The sequence below is a fragment of the Pantherophis guttatus genome, chromosome 1 (genome assembly GCF_059756535.1).
Source record: "Pantherophis guttatus breed Tessera chromosome 1, ASM5975653v1, whole genome shotgun sequence".
In the NCBI taxonomy this organism is placed as follows: domain Eukaryota; kingdom Metazoa; phylum Chordata; class Lepidosauria; order Squamata; family Colubridae; genus Pantherophis; species Pantherophis guttatus.
In genome coordinates this window covers 295,128,263-295,153,966 of record NC_142063.1, presented here as the reverse complement: position 1 = coordinate 295,153,966, position 25,704 = coordinate 295,128,263, and the positions used below count along the sequence as shown (strand labels likewise).

Genomic DNA, 25,704 nt, shown 5'->3' with positions numbered 1-25,704 from the left:
TGCGCATGCATGTGCCAGCCATCCAGTCTTAGCGTGCGCTGGAGCACCAGAAACCTTTCTGGTGCTCCGGCGCACACGAAGACAATCTGGCTAGTGTGCTTGTGGGCACCGGAAACCAGAAGAGCAGCTGGCGACAGTTCGCGTGCCCCAGAGAGGGCTCTGCATGCCATCTCTGGCACGCATGCCATAGGTTCGCCATCACAACTATAAGACATAGTATTTTATCAAATCAAATAAGAAAATAAATCAGTGTTGTCTTTCAATCTCTTCCTCGTGGGAATAACGAGGAAGTTAGTTGTATTTACATAGTTGTATCTACATAGTTGTATTTTTAAAATATTAAAAGTTGCTGCAGAAATAGTTTTCTCTTAATGCCACATAAAATTATTTAAGGCCATACAAAAGTGGCAGCTTACCACAATTCTAGTTGAGCAGAAGCTTTGTATTTAGTAGGAAAATTAGACAAAAGCATTCTAACTGACTGACTTACAAATGTACAATTTACTCCTCCTAAATGATAAAGATTTTTTGAATCAATCTTGACTCCTATGGACATAACCATGAATTTTTCTTGGCATCAGGACAGGCATAGCTTATTTCTAGGGTATTTTCCATAGATTCCCAGCATAGAATACAGCCCAGATATTGCCTATAATCTCTCATCCAAATATCAATAATCTCAACAAGATTAGCCACCTGTTGCCATCTGAGGAAATATTTCCTTTTAGTTACCCACTAATACTAATACTTAGTTACCCAGTAGTACTCAGATCTTGGAAATTTATGAGAAAAATATTTCTTCTTAATCCCCATTCTTTTTATGGTTTTGTATTTTAATATGGATGCATAGGGTGAATAATGAGAGACTGCAGTTTGTAGGGAATCAAATAAGGCAAACTACTTTACAGTATCTATCTGCAAGACTCTCTCATCTAATTTACAGCTTTCTTACATGAAGAGAGAATGAAAATATTTATTCTAAGTCTAGTCTATTGAAGGATCCCCATGTACTTTCCTATTTTTAAAACAAAATGCATTGATAGTTTCCTGCAAGACCATAATTTTATTCTAGTGTCAAAAGATAATGCTTCTCTCAAAAGAACAGGCTTCTAAATCAAGCTTTTACATTGATCATGATAGTGCAGCAATATCAGTCTGACTGTCCTGATATAGATTTTTTACAACTCTATACAGATACAGGTAGCCTTCAATTTAAGGCAACAATTGAGTCCCAAATTTCCATTGTTAAGCAAGATACTTGTTAAATGAATTTTGCCCCATTTTATCATTTTTCTTGCCATAATTGTTAAGTGAATCACTGCAGTTGTTAAATTAGTAACAAATTTGTTAAGTGAATCTGGCTTCCCCATTGACTGCTTGTCAGAAGGTCAAAGAACGTGATCACATGAATCTCAGATACTGCAACCATCATAAATACTTGGCAGTTGCCAAGCATCCAAATTTTTCACATGACCATGAATGGTTGTAAAACAAGGACTATCTGTAATCCTTACTTACCAACCACAATTGAAATCAAATATTCCATCACTAAGCAATGTGGTCAGAAAATGAAATTTCATGTGACCATGTCTAACTTAAGACATCAATTCAGGCTGCAGTCATGAAGCAAATCACTTGTGGTTGTTAAGCACAATATCACGTGACTATAATTTAGGATATCCTGCTAATTTTTCCATCCCCACTGACTTTGCTTATCATAAGCCAGCTGTGAAATGACAAATGGCAATCATGTGACCATGAGATACTATAATCGTCATAACTGACAAGTATCAAACAATAATGAGACCAGGGGATGTTGCAACAACTGAAAGTGTGAGAGCTAGCAGGTCTATTAAAATGGCACCTGCTTCATAAATTGTACTCTAGCAAATGGCTATTTTACAGTATCAGCAAGAACTATAGTACCTATCCACCTATCTTTTAAAACTACACATTCATCCAGAAAGCTATGGACAATGCTAAATCTTGCTAAATCTATACCACAAGATTTAGTCATACTCAAATAATGCATTAACCACCTCTGTGTTACAACACATTTCAAAAGAAACCAGAGTTCATCAACTTCACATTTTCACCATTAAGCTACTAATATTAGAGAAGAAGGGACTCAATTATAGAAAGTGTTAGTGGACTAGAAAGGTTAACCTACATATCCACAGATTCAGCTAAAAGCATTTCTGCAATAAGTAGGGTTTTTTTTTCCTGAAACCAGAAAAAATCTAGAGAAAAAATAAACTTGTGAGGGATTTGGAAGTAAAATTGGTTAAATGGGGCAGCATCCCTGCTTTCTGATTCCCCCAGCATTTGATCCCACTTCACTTTAGTGTTCCCTACATAAAAAACAGAAAGAGATCTGAATCTTTGCTAATCTCCCAATGAAGTCTGTAATTCAGGATAAGTACAGAGTGATACATAGTAGGCAAAACATCTTAACTCCTCCAAAGTGTTGAAGATTGGCTTCAACTATTTAAGAAAGTAGTTCTTGATGGTAGATAGTTCAATGAAATAATGAAATGCACATTTAGCAGGAATCGATAAATGCTTAGATTTATTAGGGATCCCTAATAAAGAATTCCAATGGGACAGGCCCACTCTCCCTGCAATGGCAGACGGGACATACTGTAAATCCTATAAGTTAAGGAATTTTGGCTAGTGGGTTCCAGAAAATCTCTGCCATGGCTCTTGCCATTTGGAACATCTTACCCCCTTGGGGTGAGATCTCGCCCACCTTCCTGATCTTCCATAAGGGCCTGAAGACCTTGCTGTGTGCTAGTTGGTTTTGGGCCCAATGGAGGGCCCATGCTGAAGATGGTTGATGGACTAATAGCAGATCTCACCTCACCCCCTGCACACTCTCTTCTCTCCCTCCCCCTCTTTTTACCATAATTTATAATTTTATTCCTACTAGATATATGTTTGTATAGTTTTATTGCTTTTAACATTGTAAGCCTTGTGGTGAGATGGTGGCAGACAAATTTAACAGATAATTTATTATTATTATTATTATTAATAATAATAATAATAATAATAATAATAATAATAATAATAATAATAGAAAAGAACTTGAAAATTAAACACACTTGAAGGCAGAACAAGAAGCAATGGATGAACACTAATAAAGGAGAGAAGCAAGATGGAATTAAGGAGAAACTTCCTTATATTTAGCACAATTAATCAGTGGAATGGCTTGCCGTCAGAAGTTGTGGGTGTTTTATGACTGGAGGTTTTTAACAAGACATTGGACAACCATTTAACTGAAATGGCATAGGGTCTCCTGTCTGTATGATGTGACTGTATTTCACAGTTGCTGTTGCATCATTGTAAAGAAAATTACAATGAGCATCACAATTTAAAAATTTTAAAAATTACAGAGAAACTACAAAATATTTTGTTTATTTAGCGTATGGCACTACAAAAGAGTTAAACATTGACACAAAAACTGGAAAAGCTGATCAATTTTCTCCATCTCAGGTAAGTCACTTGAGATATTTAAGTATTGAGATACTTAACTTTGTAGGGAAAAGTTACAGGGACATTATAATTATGTAACAAGATATACATTCTGTGGTAGAGACAATAAAAGTTATCCTTATGCAACTGAATCTGAAGTATACACCTAAAGTACATATAACATTTGAAATAGTTGCAGTCAAACTGCAACTTATACACCTATGATTCATGAGAAAAGAAAATTAAGAACTTCCTAATTATTCCCCACCCGAAGAATTTAAGACCTAAAACCCATTGTTTTCTGATCTTCAAACCAAATGTATTCGTCCTCCCAATCCATTAATAGCAAATCATAGAATAAAGAATATTTAACACTGGAATAAAAACAACCCCCCAATCTAAATATACCTTATTCCAAAACACAGAGAGTAAGTGGATGCTACGGTACTTGCCTAGCTAACAAGAGACACACAAATTATTGTGGCATGATATGGCATAAATGTGGTCCAGAAGAACCATCATTTTCTTTCAGACTTTAAAAATTCTATTTTACCCTGTTTGTTTTATAAGAAAGGTTCACAGTTTCTATGTATTTTACTATTTGGGTGTATTTATTAACATTATTTTTGAGGTTAATGTTTATTTCTTTCATGTATTTTTATTTTATTGCATTTGTGTTTGGTTATTTATATTGTGAGCTGTCCTTTGCTGATATGGGAATGGGCGCCACCAAAACAAAATTAAATTAAAAAGATGTTATTATTATTATGGATGTTTATTGGTTAAAAATGATAAAAGTAAGAGATGGAATTCAATAAAAAAGAGCTTATTTCCCCTGAAAAAAATAGTTTGTACTGTGCATCTTATGTGTTTGATGGACTTTCTTTCATATAACTATACAGCTGTATCTTATTCAGGATTTCCTTTTTCTGCAAATGAATGAACTGGATCAAAGGCAGAGAAATTTTGAACATGATGACTTCATGCTATATATTTCTTTTAGTGCTCATTATCTGAAAGATGTAGGATAACACCTTCAATGAAGTTTTATTTAGGGTTACGGGTGCAAGAACGATTTGTAACCCTGCTCTTAATTGTCAGAAAGTTTCTATTTGACACCAGAACCAAAGAAAATAGATAAGGTAAAATCCCTCTTCATACTGATTTTAATTACTTTTGAATTAAGTAATGAATTAGTTTTTTAATTGAAGTAAAGAATTCAATTAACATGACAACCTTAAAATACAAAATATTCAATTTTATCTCTCAACTGAAGCAAACAAGAGACTAATCATATTAAAAATGCATTTTGGCCATTTTAATTGCAAAATATCTCTAATAAAGGTAATGCTGTACTAGAAACTATAGTTAATTGTTATGTCCTTAAGATGCAAGCCTTGTGCCACTCTCCCAATCTGTCACTACTCAAAGTGTAAGATCTATAAGATAAGATGTTCTAGTGTACTAAACCTTGGCAAATGGGCAGATTATCCCATGTTCCATCATCTTGACATACTGATTCCAGGTTGTCTAAATCAGAGAAATGGATCTGGAATCCTTCATGACAGCTGATTATTAATTTATCTCCAGTTCTGTATGTCTTGTTCTGAATCTCTGCATCTTCAACAGCTGGAGCAAGGCAATCTGTAGCTTCATAAAAAAAATGTTGTATTATTATCTTAAATTTGAAAATGGTGGCTAATGTAATGCAAAAAGTTTTATATGTATGCAGGTAGTCCTCAACTTACAACAGTTCGTTTAGTGACAGTTCATTATCTATAATGATGAAATCATATACATTGTACCCAGTCACCCCAGTCAAAATGACAGCAGAATTCTGCACTAGTTGAAATTTCCTAGTAGTTATCAAGGGCAGCACCAATTAGACCATTTACAGCAATCTGTGTGGGAATAACATTTATTTACTGAATTTATGCCCCATGTTTTTTAAGTAGCTTGATGCTATAATAACCTTACAGGAGGACAATTTGTTGCATTTGCTAGGATATACAAAAAGATACTACAGTAGTAAGAATTTATGCAAAAGATACATGCTAGGAAAAGCCAATCTATGCTTGTTTTCATTTATTTATTTGGCAGATTGGTTGGTTGCTTCAGTTGTAACCAATTCTAAGATCATTGGCTCCTGTGTTATTCTTTAATAGTATTGCTTTGCTCATATGTTTTTACAGAAACATATTTTTCTATACAAGTTGCATGTTTGATATTTGTATGAGATAAAACAAAGAGGTTCCAATCAATCAGTAACTTGATTATTAATTCATTAATCTTTACAGTTACTCTGATGCATATACAGACTATTAAATAATAAAAATAATTAATGCTTGATCATTATAGCCATTCGGATAGTCAGGCAGGCTGAAAGTAATGTAAAAAACCAAATTATAGCTAAATGTTTAAAAAAGAGTAAGATTGCATTTTAAGGGATCAATGGATGATTTGTTCTCTCTCTCTCTTTATAAAAGGTCAACTATTAAAAAGAAATTAGTAGTATGTTTTCGTTAAAAAGGATTCAAATAGATTTTACTCCCTACTGAACTATCTCTGATTCAGTTTCATATTTCTCCTTATTACCTTTCTCCAATGAGTAAATAGTTGATCTTTGTGGAATAGTGTCCAACAATCTAGGAAAATTATTTAAACCAAGAAGTAATAATTTTGCCCAAAGCATTCAGTATTCTTCTCAGTTGATCGGCAATTATAAACCAGAATTATTCAGGTTTTGCATGAGGAAAATCTCTCTCCTTCTCTCTTCCCTTCCCTTCCCTCCCCCCCTCCTCTATGCATCTATGGTATCATTAAAAGGATAAGAATAAATAAATATGTATATTTGTGTACATCTGCCAAATGACAGCAGCATGCATGTTGTATTGTAAACAGAACATTCATAAACTCAATACTGATGAATGTGAGGTAGTAACAGCAAGCAAAATGATAGGTGAGTCATTTTTAAAACCCAGGAAATAATACATTTAAAGAACTAATTCAGTCTGCAAGTATGGGAGTGTGTGTTTTTAAACTCTAGCTAAAGATACTATTTTGCCCCAATCAGATTTGTATTCATAATTGTACATTACCATTTCTAGGCCTTCTGCTTGAAGAAACCAGAAAGCAAGCTTTTAGTTTATAGGTTTGCCCAGAATTTGTGCCATGATGCGGTTAAAGATTATGCAATGTGTTTAGAATAATGATTTGCAAAAAGTATTTCACATATTACAAATGTTCACACGTTACAACTTTGGAGCATCGAGGAACGATGGCACGATGAACTTCGTTAACTCTTTATCCTTGTCAGAAAAAAAGCATTCACTAAGCTCCCTCCTTTCTGCCTTGCTGAAAGAGCCTTTAGATCTTCTTTTTACAGCATTTGTATCCACATGGTGTAGGAAAGACAGAAACAGTGGCTCATATACAAGTCTGTGCTGTAAAGATCCTTTTCAAAACCCTCACTTTAATTGCTATACGAGACAGGCCTGAAAATTGTTGTATGATCTCTCTGGCCACTTTCCAGAAAAGATATTGGTCACTGCAAAATTCTGTCCATGGGTCAGCAGAATTCACCAGACAATATTTATGTTGGTAAAAAGAAGGATTCATACTTCATGTTTTTCTTAAAAATCAATGTTTGCTTTGATCAATTATCACAATAGTAAATTTGATTTGATAGAAACAGCAAATGATTATAAAAGCTAAAATATAATAAAAAACAATAAAGTTAACTAAATGCTTCCTGAAAGAGCAACTTTTCATACCATTTAAGAATGAATTATATCTAGATCACACCAAGTTGATACATATATATATATACACTGCTCAAAAAAATAAAGGGAACACAAGCAGAAGACATCCAAGATCTGGATGAATGAAATAGCCTTATTAAATACTTTGTTCGTTACATACAGTAGTTTTGTGTTCCCTTTAGTTTGAGCAGTGTATAAACTACTGTATGTAAAGAACAAGGTATTTAATAAGGCTATTTCATTCATTCAGATCTCGGATGTCTTCTGCTTCCCTGTCCCTTTATTTTTTTGAGCAGTATATATAACTGGGATTGAAACCTGTAACTATAAACCATATGCTGCTTCAAATAGAAGACCTAAAGCAATGCTTTTAAACGATGATGAGAACAAGTGGGAAAATTGCTATTCAAGAGGTCGATTTTTAAAGTATTCAGGCCCCAAGCCATGTGATCCTTTCAAAACTAAATAGCAGCAATTTGTATTGAGCTGAAAACAGATTTAATGTAAGTAAACTAAAATAGATATAATGTGGTCATCCAGTCTTTTGCATCAAATATCAGATTCTTTTCAAGAGAAATCTCATATAAAGTGAGATGCATCAAATCTGGAAGGAGCTATTTAAAGTTGAGTAACTGTAGAAGATGTGCCTTTGTCAGAATGGCAGCAAATAGGAAACCAGGTGAAGGTGGCAAAGAGAAAGAATACCAGAACAGAGCAACCTGAACTACTGTACAAATCTGTTATTTTAGAAATGTGACTCCTAAAAATAAATTAAACAATTCACTTACAAATGGTATTTTCATTTTATGCTTATATACTTCTGTCTCTGAGATCAGATAAAGTGAATGAAAGAGCTTGTATAATCTCTACGTTATTAATATCAGAGCCAGAATTCCCTAAAACTTCACCCAGCAATTTCATGCACATGATAAATATAGGAACTGTGGAACATTTTATTGATTAAGAGAATATAGTCCCTCCCCCACTTCCCACCCAAGTAAGCTTGTCTGTCAAGAATAAAAGAAATAACTTACACAATGCCACCACCCATCCCTCCAGCATTACAGAACTGTTGAATGTACAGAATACAACTGAAATATTTAGCAAAATCAATAGGATCCCACTCTTTCAGCTATTTCCAAAGACAAGTTATACACGATAAGCTTCAAGGCAATTTCTCTGTTAATCCAGAGCAAGAAAAAATCTTATTCTATATCTCCAACAAATTATTTACTCTTACTTTCTCCTTTACTAAAAAGACAAAAAACGTGTGTAGTTCAACCTGCTTTTAAACAACTATTTGCTAAAGGATGACCCAGTAATTATCATTATAGTTAAATAACGGTCCATTTCCTGGCAAAGCTGAGCTATATGGACTGATGACCATATATATATTACAGATAAATTGTGACAGACTCTTGAGGAGAGAGAATTCAAAATGGAAATGCATAAAAATGAAGAAGCTTATGACACCCATTTTAGAAATAAGCTTGCAGAATTTTTGTGAAAATTTAACATATAAAAATATGCTTAATAATGTTATTAAAATATGTAAAATATATAATTTGCTTATGTGATAAACAGATAATGCTTATTCTTATTTTATATGGTTGATGCTAAAAAGTTTTGTTCATGATATATTTAGGTTCACTTTTACAACTAAAATATCACACAATACAGATGAAGTAGTATTTTTCTAAATCAATTTGTATCTGGTGGGGGATAAAGCACATTCAGTCAGAATATGATTTATGCCAATAGCAAATTCATTCCCGTCTAGGGTCCCCTCATACCTCAAAGACATGCTGAACTGTATTAATGGTCACAACTCTATTCATAGACCAAGGCCTGAACTTCCTTAAAGTACTGAAATACACTGAAAAACAATTCATCAGCAGAATTATACCGAACATTTTCAACAGAGTTTTTTCTACATGCAAATAAGCACAGTCTTTCTTTTCTATAGTCTTAATCATAGCAACACCACTAATATTAATATAGCAAATTAATATAGAACACAATGTTTAATAGATGTTGAAAATTTCATCTGTACTTAGACTGACATGGATAATATATTGATAATTTCCTTGTCTAACTCTGCTCCTCTCAAAGATTCCATAATTAAAAATGCATGTAAGAAATAATTACAAAGAAAACACCACCCATAGACGCGTTCCTAATCAAGAAATAATAGTTTTAAAACAATTGTATGTGCCGTTCCTTTTCACTTCCAGTTATATTTTCAACCTTCCAGCAATACATAAAGGATTTTATAATCTGATTAACATCTACCTTTTTATAAGTTAATCATCCTGCTCTTAAAATAGAACTTTCAAGTAATATAAATAATATCTGAAGAATAATTAAATACTAAATTTGTATCTATTTTATTTGGATGTACCACCTGCATCTTTAATTTATAATTTTCCTATTCTATAGCTATAAAATATATCACATTTGTCACACACAAAAATATTTTTAAAACAGCTTTTTTGGGAATATCAACTTCTGTTTGTGGACAGAGTATTTAATGAATTCTGATTTTTAGTGTCAAAAGAAATGCATATTTTTATTTGACTCAGTGATACCACCTCTTTCTTTGTGAATATGCAGTATTAAAATTAAAATTGTTTTAAAATCTTCTCAGAAATTATAGCACAATCTCATAAACCAGAAGCACAGCGATAGTACAACCATGGAGGGTTTTTTTACGAATGAAATTTGCTAACAGTTAGTTAGACTTACCTTCTTGTAGGCACACAGGTTTATCACTTGGCTTCCAGCTTAGGGAGCCATTAAAATGTCTCTCACAAAGCTTTTGGGATGGACCCTTAAGCCTGTATCCTTCTTGGCAATGAAATCGGACAACTGAACTTTCAAAGAAAACGCCTGTGCTGGGCATTTTATATCCATATTCGGGGAATCCAGGATCAGAACAAGCATGGAGTTCGTCAAAACCTACATCAACAAAGATGTAAAATATTTATGTTCAGTCAGACAGTTATATCCCATTCTTTCTATCTCTAGTATTTGCTAAACTGAGCTGAGATAGAAATTCCAAAACATAACTTGCATGGAGTATTTCCAAAGCTAATGGGTAGAGTCTGAAACAAGATATCTCAGTTGATTCCCAAGCATGTGTTTAGCTTGCCTTTTGCACACACACAATGCACATCAAATCTTTATAGCACCAAACAGTGCTTAATATTATTAGTATTTCTTATTTTAATTCTTTTAATTTTAACTCCTTGAACCATATGAAGAAGTCCATCCACATTGTAGGCAATATTTTTGGTAGTGATTTGCATCACCTTCTTTTTAGGACTGAACATCTGGTTCCAAATCACCCAGTTGGCCTTTATTCTAAAGTAGGACTATGATTCAGGTCTCCATGCTCCTAGTCTTGCACTTTAACCCCTATTCTACAGTAAATTGATTTCGAACAATAAAATACAAAATAGCAAATTAAAAACTTAGCAAACACAGACAATATAAAACCAGTAAGTTGATAAAGTGCAATGCTTTTTATAATAATCATGGAAATTTAGTTCATCATGACAATTTAGCCATTTCTGAGCTTGACTCTTGGTGACTTCATGGGGACTCTTAACACAGCCAGTTTGCCATTTTTTTTCTCCTGGAATGCTTTCTCTATTTCCACTCTAGGCAACTTCACTAGTATTCTCCAAGGGCTTTCCATTCAAATAGTAACCAGGTGTGATTCTGCCAAGCGTTTTGAAGTTAGCCAAGATAAGATGAGGAACCAAGAGTTTCTATCCATCCAGCTCAATCCAGCAAATTGGGCATACTGCAGATCCCGTCAGCCAGAGTATCAACTGGCGGGAACTAGAAGATGGTTTTTTTCTGATGTAATCCCTGCCTTATGGAATAGTCTCCCCACAGAGATTAGAATAGCCCTAACCTTGTTGTCCTTTTACAAGGATTAAAACTTAGTTATGTACCTAGGCCTAGGGCTCAGAATGTGTTAATGGTCTTGTTACTTGACTTTACTTTTAGTTAATTAATCATCATGGCTACTGCTTGTATTTATCTTTGTGAATGTTTTTACTGTTTTAATTTAATTGTTTTAATTATAATTTTAGAATTGTATACCACCCAGAGTCACTTGGTTGAGTTGAGCAGCTATTGAAATTAAATGAATGAATAAATGAATGATACAACCTGCAATCTAAGTGGACAAATAAAGGTCTGTTTTTAAAAATATTTTGGCCAGAAGTCATTACAGAACATGTTAAATGGCTTTTTATTTGCAACCAAAAACTTGTTAACTTCAAACAAATCTTAGATTTAGATAAAAAGAAACACTTCTGCTGAATACCTTAAAACTGTGTTAGGTTCCTGTGGAATGCCATTTTAAGACAGACTAGAGCAGGGTGTCAAACTTGATCATGTCGTATCGAGTTTGTATCATGTCATTTTTTTCCTTTGTGGAGCTGGGGTGGGCATGGCCTTCATATGACACATCTAGCCTACGGGCTGCCAGTTTGACACCCCTGGATTAGAGTATTTTCTGAGTTATAATTATGTTCATGACAAAGAATAAATGATGTATTAAAGTGTGGATCCCTTTCTTAGAGTGGGTACCACTGCTTCATTAAGCATGGAAATTTTTAGTATGTGCAGCAGTGAAAACAAACATCAAGATGACAATTAGAAAGAAAAAGGAAGAAGAAACAACTGATTTCTAAAGAAGTTGATCTTGGTCACTATCAACTCAGAGACTAGTTTGTCCCTCAAACCAATGTTCTCAAACAAACATATATAAGCCAAAACAAGTTTATATTTGTTATACTTAGATCTCAATCCATAAGAGAATCTAATAAAACGGAATATATATTGCAACTACCGGTAGCTTCCTGTCTAAATTCACTAAATATGATGCTATTACTATTGGCTGAGGTGGGACTTTTCCCTTTAAACTGCTGTCAGCTAGCCTTGAAGGAGAAATAACACAACCGCCAAAAGACAAAAGCTAAATGAAGATTACACTTCCCTCTTATAAAAATCTATTTGTCCCTAGCATTTGATTCCTGCCCCCCCAGGCTTCAGTTGTTTCCACCCAATACCTAAATGTACAGGTCAACTAGTTTTCTTTTAGCCTTTAAATATTTGGCCCTTTTGAAGAGAAATTTCTCTATATGGTGGTCCCAGTCTCAGATTTTATCTGAGTTAATGATTATGCTGTTTCAGATACATTAAGGTATGCAAGTCAGCCAGGACCCAATTTTTAAAATTGATTTAATTCAAATCAAATCAATATTGTGATGAATTATTTATTCATAAAGATGACATGCAAAAATTTACCAAATCACCAAATCAATTTGAAAACATTCAAAGAGAACATTTTATTGCATTGTGTTTGAATCAAATGTTTATACAGCCACTAGGCTTCACAAGTATTTTATGGATGTTTAAATTTTATTCAAATGTTATTATACTTATTCACAACCATCTTATGATCACAGAGTTACAAGAAGTATGTCATGGGGCACAATCATGGAAAGTATGCAAGACTTCACTTCCGTACAGTAGGAAAAAGAGATTGAGGAAGTATCTTTCAAACTGAGTCAATTATCGTTAAGGCCAATGCCAGATTTCATTTTCATGTATACAATTATTTATTTAGCAATTATGTCTTTATGAAACTTATTAAAATATATATAGCGTTGTTTATAAAGAAGTGTAATGCAAAATGAAAATAAGCATTCCAGAAAATGGGGCTATTAAACCTGAACATTTGCTGAATACCAAAACAATTTCGTAGCTGACATAGCAGGAGAGAGAAACCTAGATTTTTTTTAAAAAAATGAAATATGCAGTTTACTATTTTAATTATGTCTAGAAAAATCTGCACACTAAGCATAAATGTTTTCCATTCTGCATGCTTGTACATTTATTACTATGTTGGTATTACTGCATTATGAAACATTTCAAGCAGTCTGTATCACCATTGTTCAAATATGAAAACAGAAATGAAGCAGTTACTATTCATGTGGAAGACACCTTACAGAGAACCTTTTTAATTCCTACAGAACACATAGAGCAAATGATCTGGAGATATTTGCATATACATATATTGGAATATGTAACAGAATCCACCTGTAACTAGCAGGTGGTAAATAATGGTAGTACAAAGTATATGTCAGCACTAGAGTAAATGCAGTAATGTAGACCTCGAAACCTGACAGTATATTGGTAAGAGCAATATATTGTTATTAGCACTGATTATCACAATCCAGTGCATGTTCACTTTAGCTTTTCTTCAAATCTAATACTTGCAATCTAAGTTATATCAATTTATGACTTAAGCAGTATGATTTGCTATTTAACTTAGTACTATCACTGTGATCTGTCTGAATATTTGTAAATGCAGATCACAGACAACAAAGCCATGCTTCAACTTTTTAAAATATTTTTTATTACAACAAAATTTTACAAAGATTTTAAAAACTACAGAAGCATAAAAGAAATAGAAAAATATTATAAAAGGATGAAAAAAGTGAATAAGAAAAGAGATTAAAGAGAGACTTCTGCTCTTATAAACACAGCAATTATTTCCACTTCAACTCTTCTATATTGCATATTATAGTTTCCTTCTTTCTATAAACAAATATTTTAAATTAATAAATCCTGAAATCAGCAGTTTATTTCTATCCATTTTCAGCAAACACAAATGGTTAACGTATAACAACTTGCTAATACAGGAAACTGGGGGCTTAAGATGAAATCAAGAGCATAATTGACTATAGAAGGATTTAGCTTTCAATGATTTTCCTATGCACAATTAAGAGAAAGATTTAAAAAAGATAGATTTTAAAGATACCAGAAATAGAATGCAATGAAACAGAATGAATTATGTACAAACGATGAACATGTGATTGCTAAAATATATAAATAAAAATTATAGGAATCTTTATTCCTATAAAGGAAGTTAAAGAATATATGATGAAATGGCAAAGAATTTTGATTTCATATCCAAGTGGATCAATGGAAGAGAATGCTGTTAAAAAGTCAGAAATGCACATTATTTTACAATTTAAGAAGAACTTTTTGAAATATGCTATCAGGAGCAAAACCAATACTCAAGAACACTTTGCCAATGTGAGCCTAGGAATGAAGTCAGAAAGATCAGACTAGTAATTTCAAAGATAAAGAACAGACAAAATTAAAGACAAAAGGAGAACACAAGAGTCATTCTGAACTAGTATCTACTCTACATATACCCTAATCAAAGGAAGGACAGATCTTGCCTATAAAAGTAATAAAGTAAGTAATAAAGTAATAAAGATAACAAAACAGATAAATACATAACCATGCACTCACTGGGCAAGACAACCATTTCAAAAAGATTTATAACCACCAGACTGGGTCACCAAGGTACAGAACCTGCTGGAAGAGCTAAATTCCCACATCTTTTTAAAAAAGCTCAGCAGAACTGAGATTATATGAATCTCAGGGGGGATGTTCTTACACAGAGAAAGCACATCTCTTGATCCCACAAGATAACCATTCCAGCCAGGGACTGGAATACCCCTATTTTTTCAGATGTTACAGGTTTGGAAGAAGCAATAAGAGGAAAACTATCTTAAAGATGCCCATTCCTAAGCCATTTAAGAATCCATACATTGAGTTGCTTCTTTAATCCCACTGGTAACCATGCACCTCAAAGAGGAGAAGAGTTACATGGACTATAATTGCCTACATTCTGGAATTAATAAGGGTACTATATTAGTCAAACAGGAGGTGATTAGGGTATGAGTCCCTTTAAGAGAGATCTCCCAATCCAGCAAAGTAAGCAATTGGCACACAAAATAAATTGGCATTGCATCTCAATGGTCTGCACTTTAAGATCTAAATTTTACACCAGTTCTGCCTGGTGCGATCCTATCCTTAAGATGTTTCTCAACCCTTATAAGGACTCAATTTGCCTTAAAAAGGGTTGCCAGGTGGCATTCTGCAGATGCAATAAAGGCAGAAAACAATTATATTTTACTAATCATTACGAAGATCTTAACTTGATCTTGTACAAGGGTTCAATCAGACAGGGATAAACAGCCTTTAAGAACCCTTAAACTGCACTCCTGCCTAATATTAAGTTAAAGACTAAGTAAAAGACAAAGCCAGCTGCTTACATACTAAGACCTGAAGCATACTCCCCGAAATAGCCAAAGGCAATACATGAAGCTACAGGACAGTCTCTGATCCTGTAATGACTTTTTAAAAGCTGGCATTGCATCTCAATGGTCTGCACTTTAAGATCTTCTTTCTTTAAAAGCTAAGAGAAAAAGCTCACAGTTCAGCATTAGTTATTCCACTTTACTCTATATTGTTTAAAACATTATATCTCCATTATGCATGTTATGAATCTGAAAATATCTTCTGAGTTTAATTCTGTGAAGATCTTCTTGGGGTCCCTCTCCTCTTCTTAAGGAGTAATCCTCCAAGAAAGGAAAGTCAGCATGAGAATAAGATAAATATTTTTTTTACATAGCATACAGAATAGCATTCTGGAAGATCATCCCTGATCTTTTAATTATTTTGTTATCTTTGTATATTATAGAAACTATCTATTTATAATGTATATATTTTTAAAGAAATTCTGACAGGTCTTTCTCTAAATGCAAGCAGTTTGTTATATCTCAAGTGAATTCATGTGGATAAATGTGAACAAAGATGCACAGGGGTGCAAAACTCCCAATCTAAAAACATAAAATTGGCTTCAGACACAGTGGTGATGTGTGACAGAAGAATCAAGTGAACTAGCTCTTATTGTTCAGTAAAACATATTTTGAGAACTTCAATTTTTCAACAGGGTTTGGAAAAGTAACTGTAAGAGGGAAAGGGAAAAAAGAAAAAGAAGCTATTATTTTCCTCCTCTTTATTATTTTTTAAATTTTTTGAAGAGGTCTAGAGGCAATGGTGTTCCCTGAATAAGAATGGTATTTCTTAGAATGGGGCAAAGAACATATGTAAGATTGTTCAAGGTATATTATCTGAAGAAAAAAAAAATCCATCAAATCATTTTTTTAATGATTTATCCTGCCATCTTTATTGTTGTTAAAAATAAGGTGGCGAATATATGTAATACTCCTTCCTCCTCCCATTTTCAGCACAGCAGCAATCATGTTACAGTTTCCTGGTTTCTAGCCTGTTGCCTTCACCACTTTTCATATTACAAGCTATATACAGTCAGAAATTTTTATAGTCAAAATTAATTTCTTCATACACTGTCCCAATTTCCAGTGCACATCAGAATCCATACTGCTGATGCGTATCATTCTGACATTCACCCATTCTCTTTCTTGCTTCTTACATGCTGGGATCACCCTTCAGAACATTATAGCAAACAATTACAGTATAGCAAAGAAGTCAATTTAGGTTACGAAGTAGAGGTTATGAAGTTGGCTTGGAAAACCAGGAGACTAGTCCTGCCTTAGGGATGAAAAATTGGCTGGGTTAGGGTTAGGATTTTAATAAAAAACTTTTTTTTTAAGAAAAAAGAAAAATTGGCTGGGTGACTTTGGACTGGTCCTTCTCTCTAAACATACACAACTTAAGGTGGTAGAAATGCCTAACATTTCTTCTTATTATTATTTTCTTCTGATTCACTATATGAAAACAAATTGGTAACCTTTTCCCCTTTATATTTTGGTGACCCAAGAAATCATATTTTCTCTACAATTTAGGGAGCATTTTGTACAATTGGGTTAGGTACCACTGTACCTTAGACTTCAACTTTTCAACAGTGTAGTTCACCATGAAAACATAGAAAAGATTCCCTGAGATCACGTGTGTCAAACTTGCCACGTCAAGTTGCTGTCACATGATGTTTTGCAAAGTTTTCCCCATTCGCGGAGCTGGGGTGGGCATGGCCTGCACTTGACACATCTGGCCCGTGGGCCACCAGTTTGACACCCCTGCCCTAGATTCTAAGCTTGTTATGTAGAAAAACATTCTATTTCCAACATCAAATCATTATATTTCAAAATTTTGAAGAGTTATTGAAGAGTTATTAAGTATCACCAGAGGCAGCCCCTTTTTAAGGAGGGAGAAAATCTGTCACACAGTGACTTAATTATCACAACAGTAACAGTGAAGAAGCATATTTCTTAAAGGCTGTTTGATATAAAGTGGAAACAAAGTAACACAGCTCATTAAAAACTAATGAATTTATTGTCATATAAAGTTCATTATTTTCTTTGAAGTTCTTAGAAGATCTGCACACAGTATGATAGGAGAAGGAATAGTAATCACTGCAGGCAAAGAAAAATGAAATGTACAAGATAGAGACAGTGATAATTAACTTTTAACAGCAATCATTTACAAAGAAATGCAAGATAAGATATGCATTCTTATCCTGGTGAAGTGATTAACAAATGCTTACAATTTTTTCCCTTCTTCAGGAAACAGATTTCAACATTTTCTTGAATTCTATTTTCTATATTGTTACAACATCTGTCGTAATTATTGAGCAAAATGTGTTGCTCAATAATTAGCATGCTTATAACAAATAGATGCTGCTGTTATGTACTTAGAAAGTCATAAATGCAACATATCACAACATAAGAATGCATTTTTGCTGGAGCATATTACATAAACTATATAGGACGTTATCATACTTTTCAATGAATTCCATGGCCAGTGCAGTAATTTTGACACAAATTGTTTGTTATAGCATTTACAATGTGATCTACTCCAAATTGGCATCATATTTTGAAGACACCATATTAGGAAAAAAATTAGCTAACATTAAATCTATCAAATTTTGCACATCATACCAGACACAATTAGTCTTAAAACACACTTCACAGTAAAAATGAGATATGCTGATATGCTAATGAGATATGCTAATGAGATAGTAAACAATTGTTTACTATATTCTGCAACTAAGTCTATAACCACTTAGAGGATTTTGTGTATGGAGGTGTATAAATAATATAATCACATATTATTTCCCTGTTTTTTCTCCTTTATGCTTGTCTCTAATAGAGTTAGCTCAAATTCAAAAGAAGAGTCAGTTAACATCTCAAGGGAAATGGATAATCCCACTGAAGAAGTAGCAAACAAATCAAGAAAGCAATTTCTCAGATCCTGAAATCAGTAATACCAACTACTAGAATGAGGAGTCAAGTCCTGTAAATTGTTGCATATAAACAGTCTGGTTAAAAGCTAAACGTTCCAACACTGCTAGGGAGGTAACACTGCTATGCTCTTTTCATTAAGACTTGTACATAGATGCAAGGATCAATAGCTCATTTAGAAAAGAGCAATTTAAAATAGGAAACCAGACTGGGGGCTGGGAGTGAGATTATTTTGTCATTCTTTCCCAAGCTCCACATGATCTACATAAATATATGGCAAGTTTTCATATTATATGCATTATCTGATTAAACTTGGAAACAATCTCTATATGAAGTTTGATGAACCTTGTTCTTCTGAAACCAGTCTTATCTGAGCTTTCACAGTCTGCCTTCCTACCTGGTCCATGGCATATCTTCTACAGAGATAAACCTGAAAGGCAACTCCTAATGGTTACTAATAAATATTATCCTGCCAGCCTTCCTATTATGCTAATCTAGTATTGACACAAACAAATCAAAAGGAATACATGTATATTTAAATAGCAGCAATAGTAACAACAATGAAGTATCAATTAAGGATCTCTACTTTATTTTAATATCTTGCCCTTTAGTGTTGCTAACACATGGTATAAATTAAAAAGGAATACAGGTAGTCCTCGACTTACAACATTCATTCAACAACCATTTGAAGTTACAATGGCATTGAATGGTGGTTACAACTAGTCTTCGGAATCCTAATCCCAATTGGCGCCTCTTGTACACTCTCACTGTATAATTATTGTATTTAAAATGTAATGCAGCAATAGTAAAATAAAACAACAACAACAAAAGAAATCAACAGATCTGAAATTGAAGCACAGAACAGTAGTTGGAGTTATCTGCATAGATAGATGGAAGAGAGGGAAGAAATCCCCCTAAGATCCTAAGGTGTGCCTACTGCCCATGGCCATAAGAATGGTGTACCACTCCTGATATGGCTGGATTTACTCATTCATTATACTGATGAATTTGGATCTAGAAATCAAATTTTCACACTTGGAGGAGATGATATGAAAACATACTTTGTCATTACTGCAGCAGTAGCCACTTACATTCAAAGAATTATTGGATGTCTACTTACCATTGGGTCAGAACATCAAATGTGATTTGAATGCAAGGATGACCAGAGTAAAAGCACATATATTGTAGAAGAAAAACTCAAGCAATAACATAATTTCAAATGAATCTATGTCACATGTGACTTTTAAAAGCTAATGTACAGTTGATGCTTCTAAAAAAAATGAAAAACAGCATAGAGATAAGGTAGTCCTTGGATTATGATGGAACCTGGATTTGTGGTTGAAAGTCATTGCAATTATAATGTGATGCACCACATGATCAGAATCTATTTTACAATAGTTTTTACGATAGTTGTGAAGCAATTCACCACAACTGTAAAACAAATCATGTGGTTGTTATATGAATTCATTCTTCCGAATGGGAAATTTTTATCGGAAACCTGCAAAAATGTCAGAAACTGACAAGAAACATTGCAAATTATGATCACAAGACTGCAAGATGCTGCAACCAGTTGACATTGCCAAGTGCCCAAAATTTAATAATAAGACCTGTAGGGATGTCAGCAGTTGTAACTTTGAGGACAGGTCATAAGTAGCTTTTTAAAAGTCTATCATAATTTAGTTGTCATAAATTGAGGACTATTGTATTGCACCAAGTTCTTTCTCTCTGGAGTATGAAGAAGACTGTCATATATAGAGAAATAATTGGATTCCTCATAATGTATGCATTTCTATTTTAGCTATCTAGTTTTTTATTGTCTGTTTTAGCTTATTGTTCCACATCCCTAATCTGTCAAAATTGGGATGAGCTATAAATACTGGGTAATAAATAAATATGTAAGACCACACTGCTTGTTGACCTTGCTACTGATGCAGAACAAGGCCTGCAAGGAGGGCAATGCAAAGTATACAAGCCTATGCCTCATGGACTGGAAAAAAAAAAAGCATTAAAAGCAGCTGTCATGAAGAGCCTTTATGCTCTTTAAAGAAGAGGCAGCTGATGATGGGTAGATTCCAGCTTAGTGCTATGGCCTGGATTCAGCACTTTCATATCCTATATTGTTAATTATTAAAATACAACTGGTTCTTTCTCGTTTATACCAAAATACTGATTCCTACTTAGAATCAAATTCATGCAGAACTTGGAAATTTTTGGTCAGAACTGATAATGCCAAGTAAAGGGACTAAATAGTCTGAACTAGTGCAAGGAATTTCCTATGTCCCTGTCAGTCTTGTTAAGGAGAGGAATCTGAGAAGTACCCACATATTTTTATTTTGAGCAGTTTCTTTAACAAGCTAAAATATATATAGTGCAAATTAATATGGTTAAAGATTACCGTATTTTTTGGAGTACAAGATGCACCTTTTTCCCCCAAAAAAGAAGGTGACAATCTGGATGTGTCTTATACTCTGAATGTAGCCCCGCCCAGCCTCACAAATGGAGATTTCAGAGGCTGAAAGAAGCTGCTGAAAGAAGCTTCAGAAAAAAAGCCTCCAAACAGAGTTTCAGAAAAAAAGCCTGTAAAAGGCTTTTATCTAAAATAATATGGCAAGCAACAAAAGAAGAAATCAGTAAAGATTCTAACCAAACTATGCTAACAAATCTGGAGAATGACACAATAACTAACAGATTGGAAGAGGTTAATCTATATACCAATACCAAAGAAAGGAGATTGAACAGAGTACAGATATAAAAGCCTCTGAAAGAAGCTTCAGAAAAAAAGCCTCTGACAGAAGCTTCAGAAAAAAAGCCTCCAAACAGAGCTTCAGAAAAAAAGCCTTTTTTTCTGAAGCTCTGTTTCGGAGGCTTTCAGAGGCAGAAAAAAAGTTTTTTCTGAAACAGAGTTTCAGAAGTTTTAGAGGCTAAAAAAAAAGCAAGGCACAGAGCTCACAACGAACCAACCTATTGATAAAATTCACCTCTGGGAACAGCTGATTGGGGGTATTCCGGGAGGGTGATCCACCCACCAATCAGCTTTTTTTTAATTTTCCTCCACAAAAACTAAGGTGCGTCTTATAGTCCAGTGCATCTTATACTCCAAAAAATACAGTATATATTTGAGAATTTCTCCAATAGGAAGCACTTAAATGTATTTCAAATTCAGTTTCCTAAACTGACGCCAAACATAACTGGAAGGCATCCTACAATTTTAGTGCATAGGATTAGCTTTAATGATAGCGTTCTTCAAAAGTTCAGAAAATAAACCTATTAAAAGAGAAATAATGAAGAACAAACCAGGTTAATCTTGCTTTGTGAGAATTAGAAAAACAGATTGTCAAATTGACATATATGCATATGTGCATATATGCAACTGTATCAAATCTTGTATCCTCCATGTTTTCTACATTATACACAAAGCTGTGAAAGTGAATGTTAATTCTGGTGATACAAGAACCAGAATGGATGCTTTCCTAACAGTACTCATTGTTCCATATACAAACTAATCGATAGTTGTCATTAGTATATGGTGCAATCAGTGTGAATTATGGTCACAACATGAAACTGAACTGTTTTGCAGTCAGAGAATGTTCTGATCCACCTACAGAGAAATGACTCTAGTTCTACTCCTACAGTAGTGTTTATACATAATTCTAAAGAGGTAACAACAATAAAAACATGAAGTGAGACAGCAAAGAACACCTACAGATGGCACATTTAGCTGCTGATTCACTATATTCCTTCATAATAGTTAGGCTTCTTCACTGCAGAGGAAGCTTTAAAAATAGCATGATTATAGTTAAATCTCTTCACCTTTCTGCTAGGGTCGATGCACATGAAACTTCCTCTTTTTTTTGTTCCTCATGTAAAAGTTGACTTTTATAGATACAGTCAAATCAATAATGGTAGGGGGGGGGGATGGAAAAGGTTCAGTATTTTTAAGCACCAAAAACTACATTCATTTTCAGCTTGGGCCATACATTTATTTATTTATTGCTTCTAAACACTACAGAGATAACAGTGATATAAGGAAAACAATTTTTCCTCCTATTTATATCTTAGCCTATCAAGGGAATAAATAGTATTTTATAGTTTGGTTTAGTTGTCAATGCAATGGTTTAGTTGTCATGCAAATGAATTACTTGATTTACATGCAACAATCTAGTGATATTTTCAAGACTTACTGGACACACAGTTTTACAAGTGGAGAAGTAATAATTAGATAACTGTTATCTATATGTATATAAAAATATTATTATATTTTAAGCTCTTTAAACATCTACCCAAATCTTTTAATCTTTTTATAAGGTCATGGTTTCACATATTTCACTTTTCCATAAAAAAACAAACATATTAGTGAAGAGATAAAATTCTAGCATTGACAAAATCAAACAACTGGCATTGACAAAATCTTTACCAGTCAATTGCAAAAGTCAGCTTTACTTGGAACAGCTTACATCCTGTGATGATACCTTTAATACTATCAAATAAAATATCTGTCTTTCCCAGATCAATTAAAAATCAAATCCAGTCTAAACAACTGAGAGCGCAACCAACCATAATAGTAATTATGAGCTGTCAGGATAAAGCCTACAAGTATCTGGGTATTTTAAATTGGATAATAGCAAGCATGGGCAAGTTAAAAATGTGATTACTAGAGAATATATGCAAAGAGTGAGAAAAAAGCTAAATGTAAAATTGAATAATGCAAACATCATCAAAGCTATCAATACCTGAGACATGTATGATACAATGCACTGTTGCAATTATTAACTGGACACAAGCTGAACTGGACAGTTTAAACTAAATAACAAGAAAACACATGACTATTCACTATACATTGCATCCCTATAGTGATATTGTATATACAAACTGATAAATATACTAAATTTGGCTCATAACATACTAAATTTGACTATGGTTGAAAAGTAGAAAATGTGGATAATTGTTGTAGCAATATCAAGAGATATAGAAGAGAAGACAAAGAATTGGAGATCACAAAGTATCTGAAAAATGAAGTTGAAAGATTATGGCATAAACTGGCCATGATCATCCCAGTGGTTATGGCACACTGAGTGCCATAGCAAAAAAATCTTCAATTTTTAGAAAACTTAGAAAATATGCTCATTGAAAAAATTTCAATCTATTTCTGTTTACAGCGGTTTACAGGGTCAACTTATTGCCCCCAATTATCTGGGTCCTCATATTTAATCTCTTAAATTTTTATTATTCATACTCTCATACTCTAGTTTGAACAGAGATACTTGTATTCCTTCCTTTAAAAAAGGCACTAAATTCAGACAAACCATAAGCAATTAGGAAGTGCATTCACATGATGCTGTGTCATCATTGAAAAGATGACTTTTTCAATAATATATTTGAAGGCATGGCATTAAAGAAAAAGACCCAGATAAAGGAACAAGTAATTGGGTTTTAAATCAGGTATGGCTTTAAAGCTGCTTGCCAATAAGCTCAGACACATACTGGAAGCCAATGCATGTATGATTATTAGGAAGTTTCATAATGCTCTTAATTAAGCAAAATCAAAGAAGTCTAAATCTAAATATGAAAATGCAGTATCTTAACAGCTGTATGGTTTTGTAGCAAAGTCTAAATTTAGATGTAACTTAGTCATGCATTGCCATTACACTTCTTTAATAAAATGTACTGTTTATCATAAATATTGGTGCTTCTGTGAATAATTTATAGGCAGATTGGGTAAATGCCTCTTAGCATAGTAAATAATTCCCTTTTGACAAGATTCACAGAACTAAGGTATGAATGACATTCATTCCAAGTTAAACATTCTTATATCAGCTAGAAAAGTCTTATGCCTTATGTGACATCATAAGATGTAAAAATATGCTATTAGCATAATAATTAAAAAGGACCAACAGAGTCCTTTTTAAGTAACATCATAGTTATATTACTTTGTAACATTTCCTCTGCTTTCATTATTTCACTGGTAGGAACATCAAATCCACATAGTCTTGCAAGGATGGCCCACTATTTATTTAACATGTATATCTGCCTGTTTGTAATCAATTTAAGCCAGCCATCTTGCTCATTTGACTCTGTGCAGTTTATAATAAATTATATAAAAACAGATAATATATATTACAGATAGTCCTAGACTTACAACCACAATAGGGATCAGAAAATTCATCATTAAATGATATGGTCATTAAATAAGGCATCATGTGACCACATCCAATTTTATGACCTTTTTGCCAAGGTCATTAAGGCAATCACCTCAGTTGTTAAGCAAGACATTGGATGACTGTGACTTGTGATCTCCTGCCACATCAAGTTTGCAACTTTGGAAGCCAGCTGTGAAGGTCATAAATGATAATCACATGACTGCAGGACTCTGCAAATGCAGTACAGGTAATCCTAGAGTTACAACCATAATAGAGCCTACCCATTACAGTTGAAAGTCAGGAGGGCTTTCAGGAGTCAGGAGTGAACTCTCTTAATGAGTCCCCATCCTTGCTCTCCCGTATGCATTTATTGCCTCAGGAGATCCTGGGGGACTTGTACAGGCACAAGTCCATCTACCTCTACTAGACCATCTATGGTGATAGGGGGTGGGAAGGAGCATTTGAAACTTAGTGGGTTGGCAGAGTTGACCCAATGCCTATGAGAAGGATGGGGGAAAAACAGACAGGGGCATGTTGCAGCATCTCTGCAGTCAGTCATAAGGGCAACCACAGGGGTGCTGCAATAGATATAACTTTGGGACTAGGTAATACATACCTTTGGCAGGCTTGTCATAATTTTGAAACATTGCTAAGTGTTAGGAAATGGGGTTGAGGGGTACCCTGGACCGTGAACCAGCTCATGAGCAAACACACTGAGACTGAAATAAATCTGACAGAGGCGTCTTGTGTAAAAATATAATTTACTTTAAAACATTTAAAAAGCACTATGTCTTTAAGAAAGCAGATTAAAAACAAAGTCTTATCTTGGTTATGTGAAGCAAGGCTATCTCCCTAGATTCCTCTCCACAATACCGAAACAGTTCATAAGAGAGTAAAGCTAACATGAAGATAAGCAGCTTCGGTAAGTAAAAATAGTTCAAACAGCAAACGTAGCTTAAAGTGTGTGGGAGGAAGAATGTCCAGCAACAGCAGTCCCGATGATAGCTTGCACGCTTCAAAACAGCAAAAGGCAAGCATCCGTAGGAGTTTCTCTGCAACAGCATCCGGAGTCCTTATCTGTGCTTCTCCTCCCATCTGCGACGTTGCACTGAGCCCTGCTTGCAGCTTCCAGCAAGAGCTCTTGCATCTAGGCCTAAAACTGGTTTAGGCCTGAGTAGCAAGCGAAAAGGTCCTTGCTTATATGGGGAGTTAACCTGCAATTAACTAGGGCGG

General features: G+C 34.0%; 1 protein-coding gene across 4 annotated transcripts in view; it reads right to left on the bottom strand.

The window, feature by feature from the left end:
- Window positions 1-25,704, bottom strand: part of SUSD4 (sushi domain containing 4) — a 67,571-nt gene that overhangs the window by 31,432 nt on the left and 10,435 nt on the right. For 3 of the 4 annotated variants that reach the window (XM_034427896.2, XM_087883160.1, XM_034427892.2), the window contains 2 exons: window positions 9,978-10,190; window positions 4,942-5,121 (listed from right to left, as the gene is read on the bottom strand). In XM_034427896.2, coding sequence (XP_034283787.1) covers window positions 4,942-5,121; window positions 9,978-10,190 — 393 coding nt within the window. The remainder of the gene's footprint in view (window positions 1-4,941; window positions 5,122-9,977; window positions 10,191-25,704) is intronic. The other variant, XM_087883161.1, reaches the window with a different exon arrangement.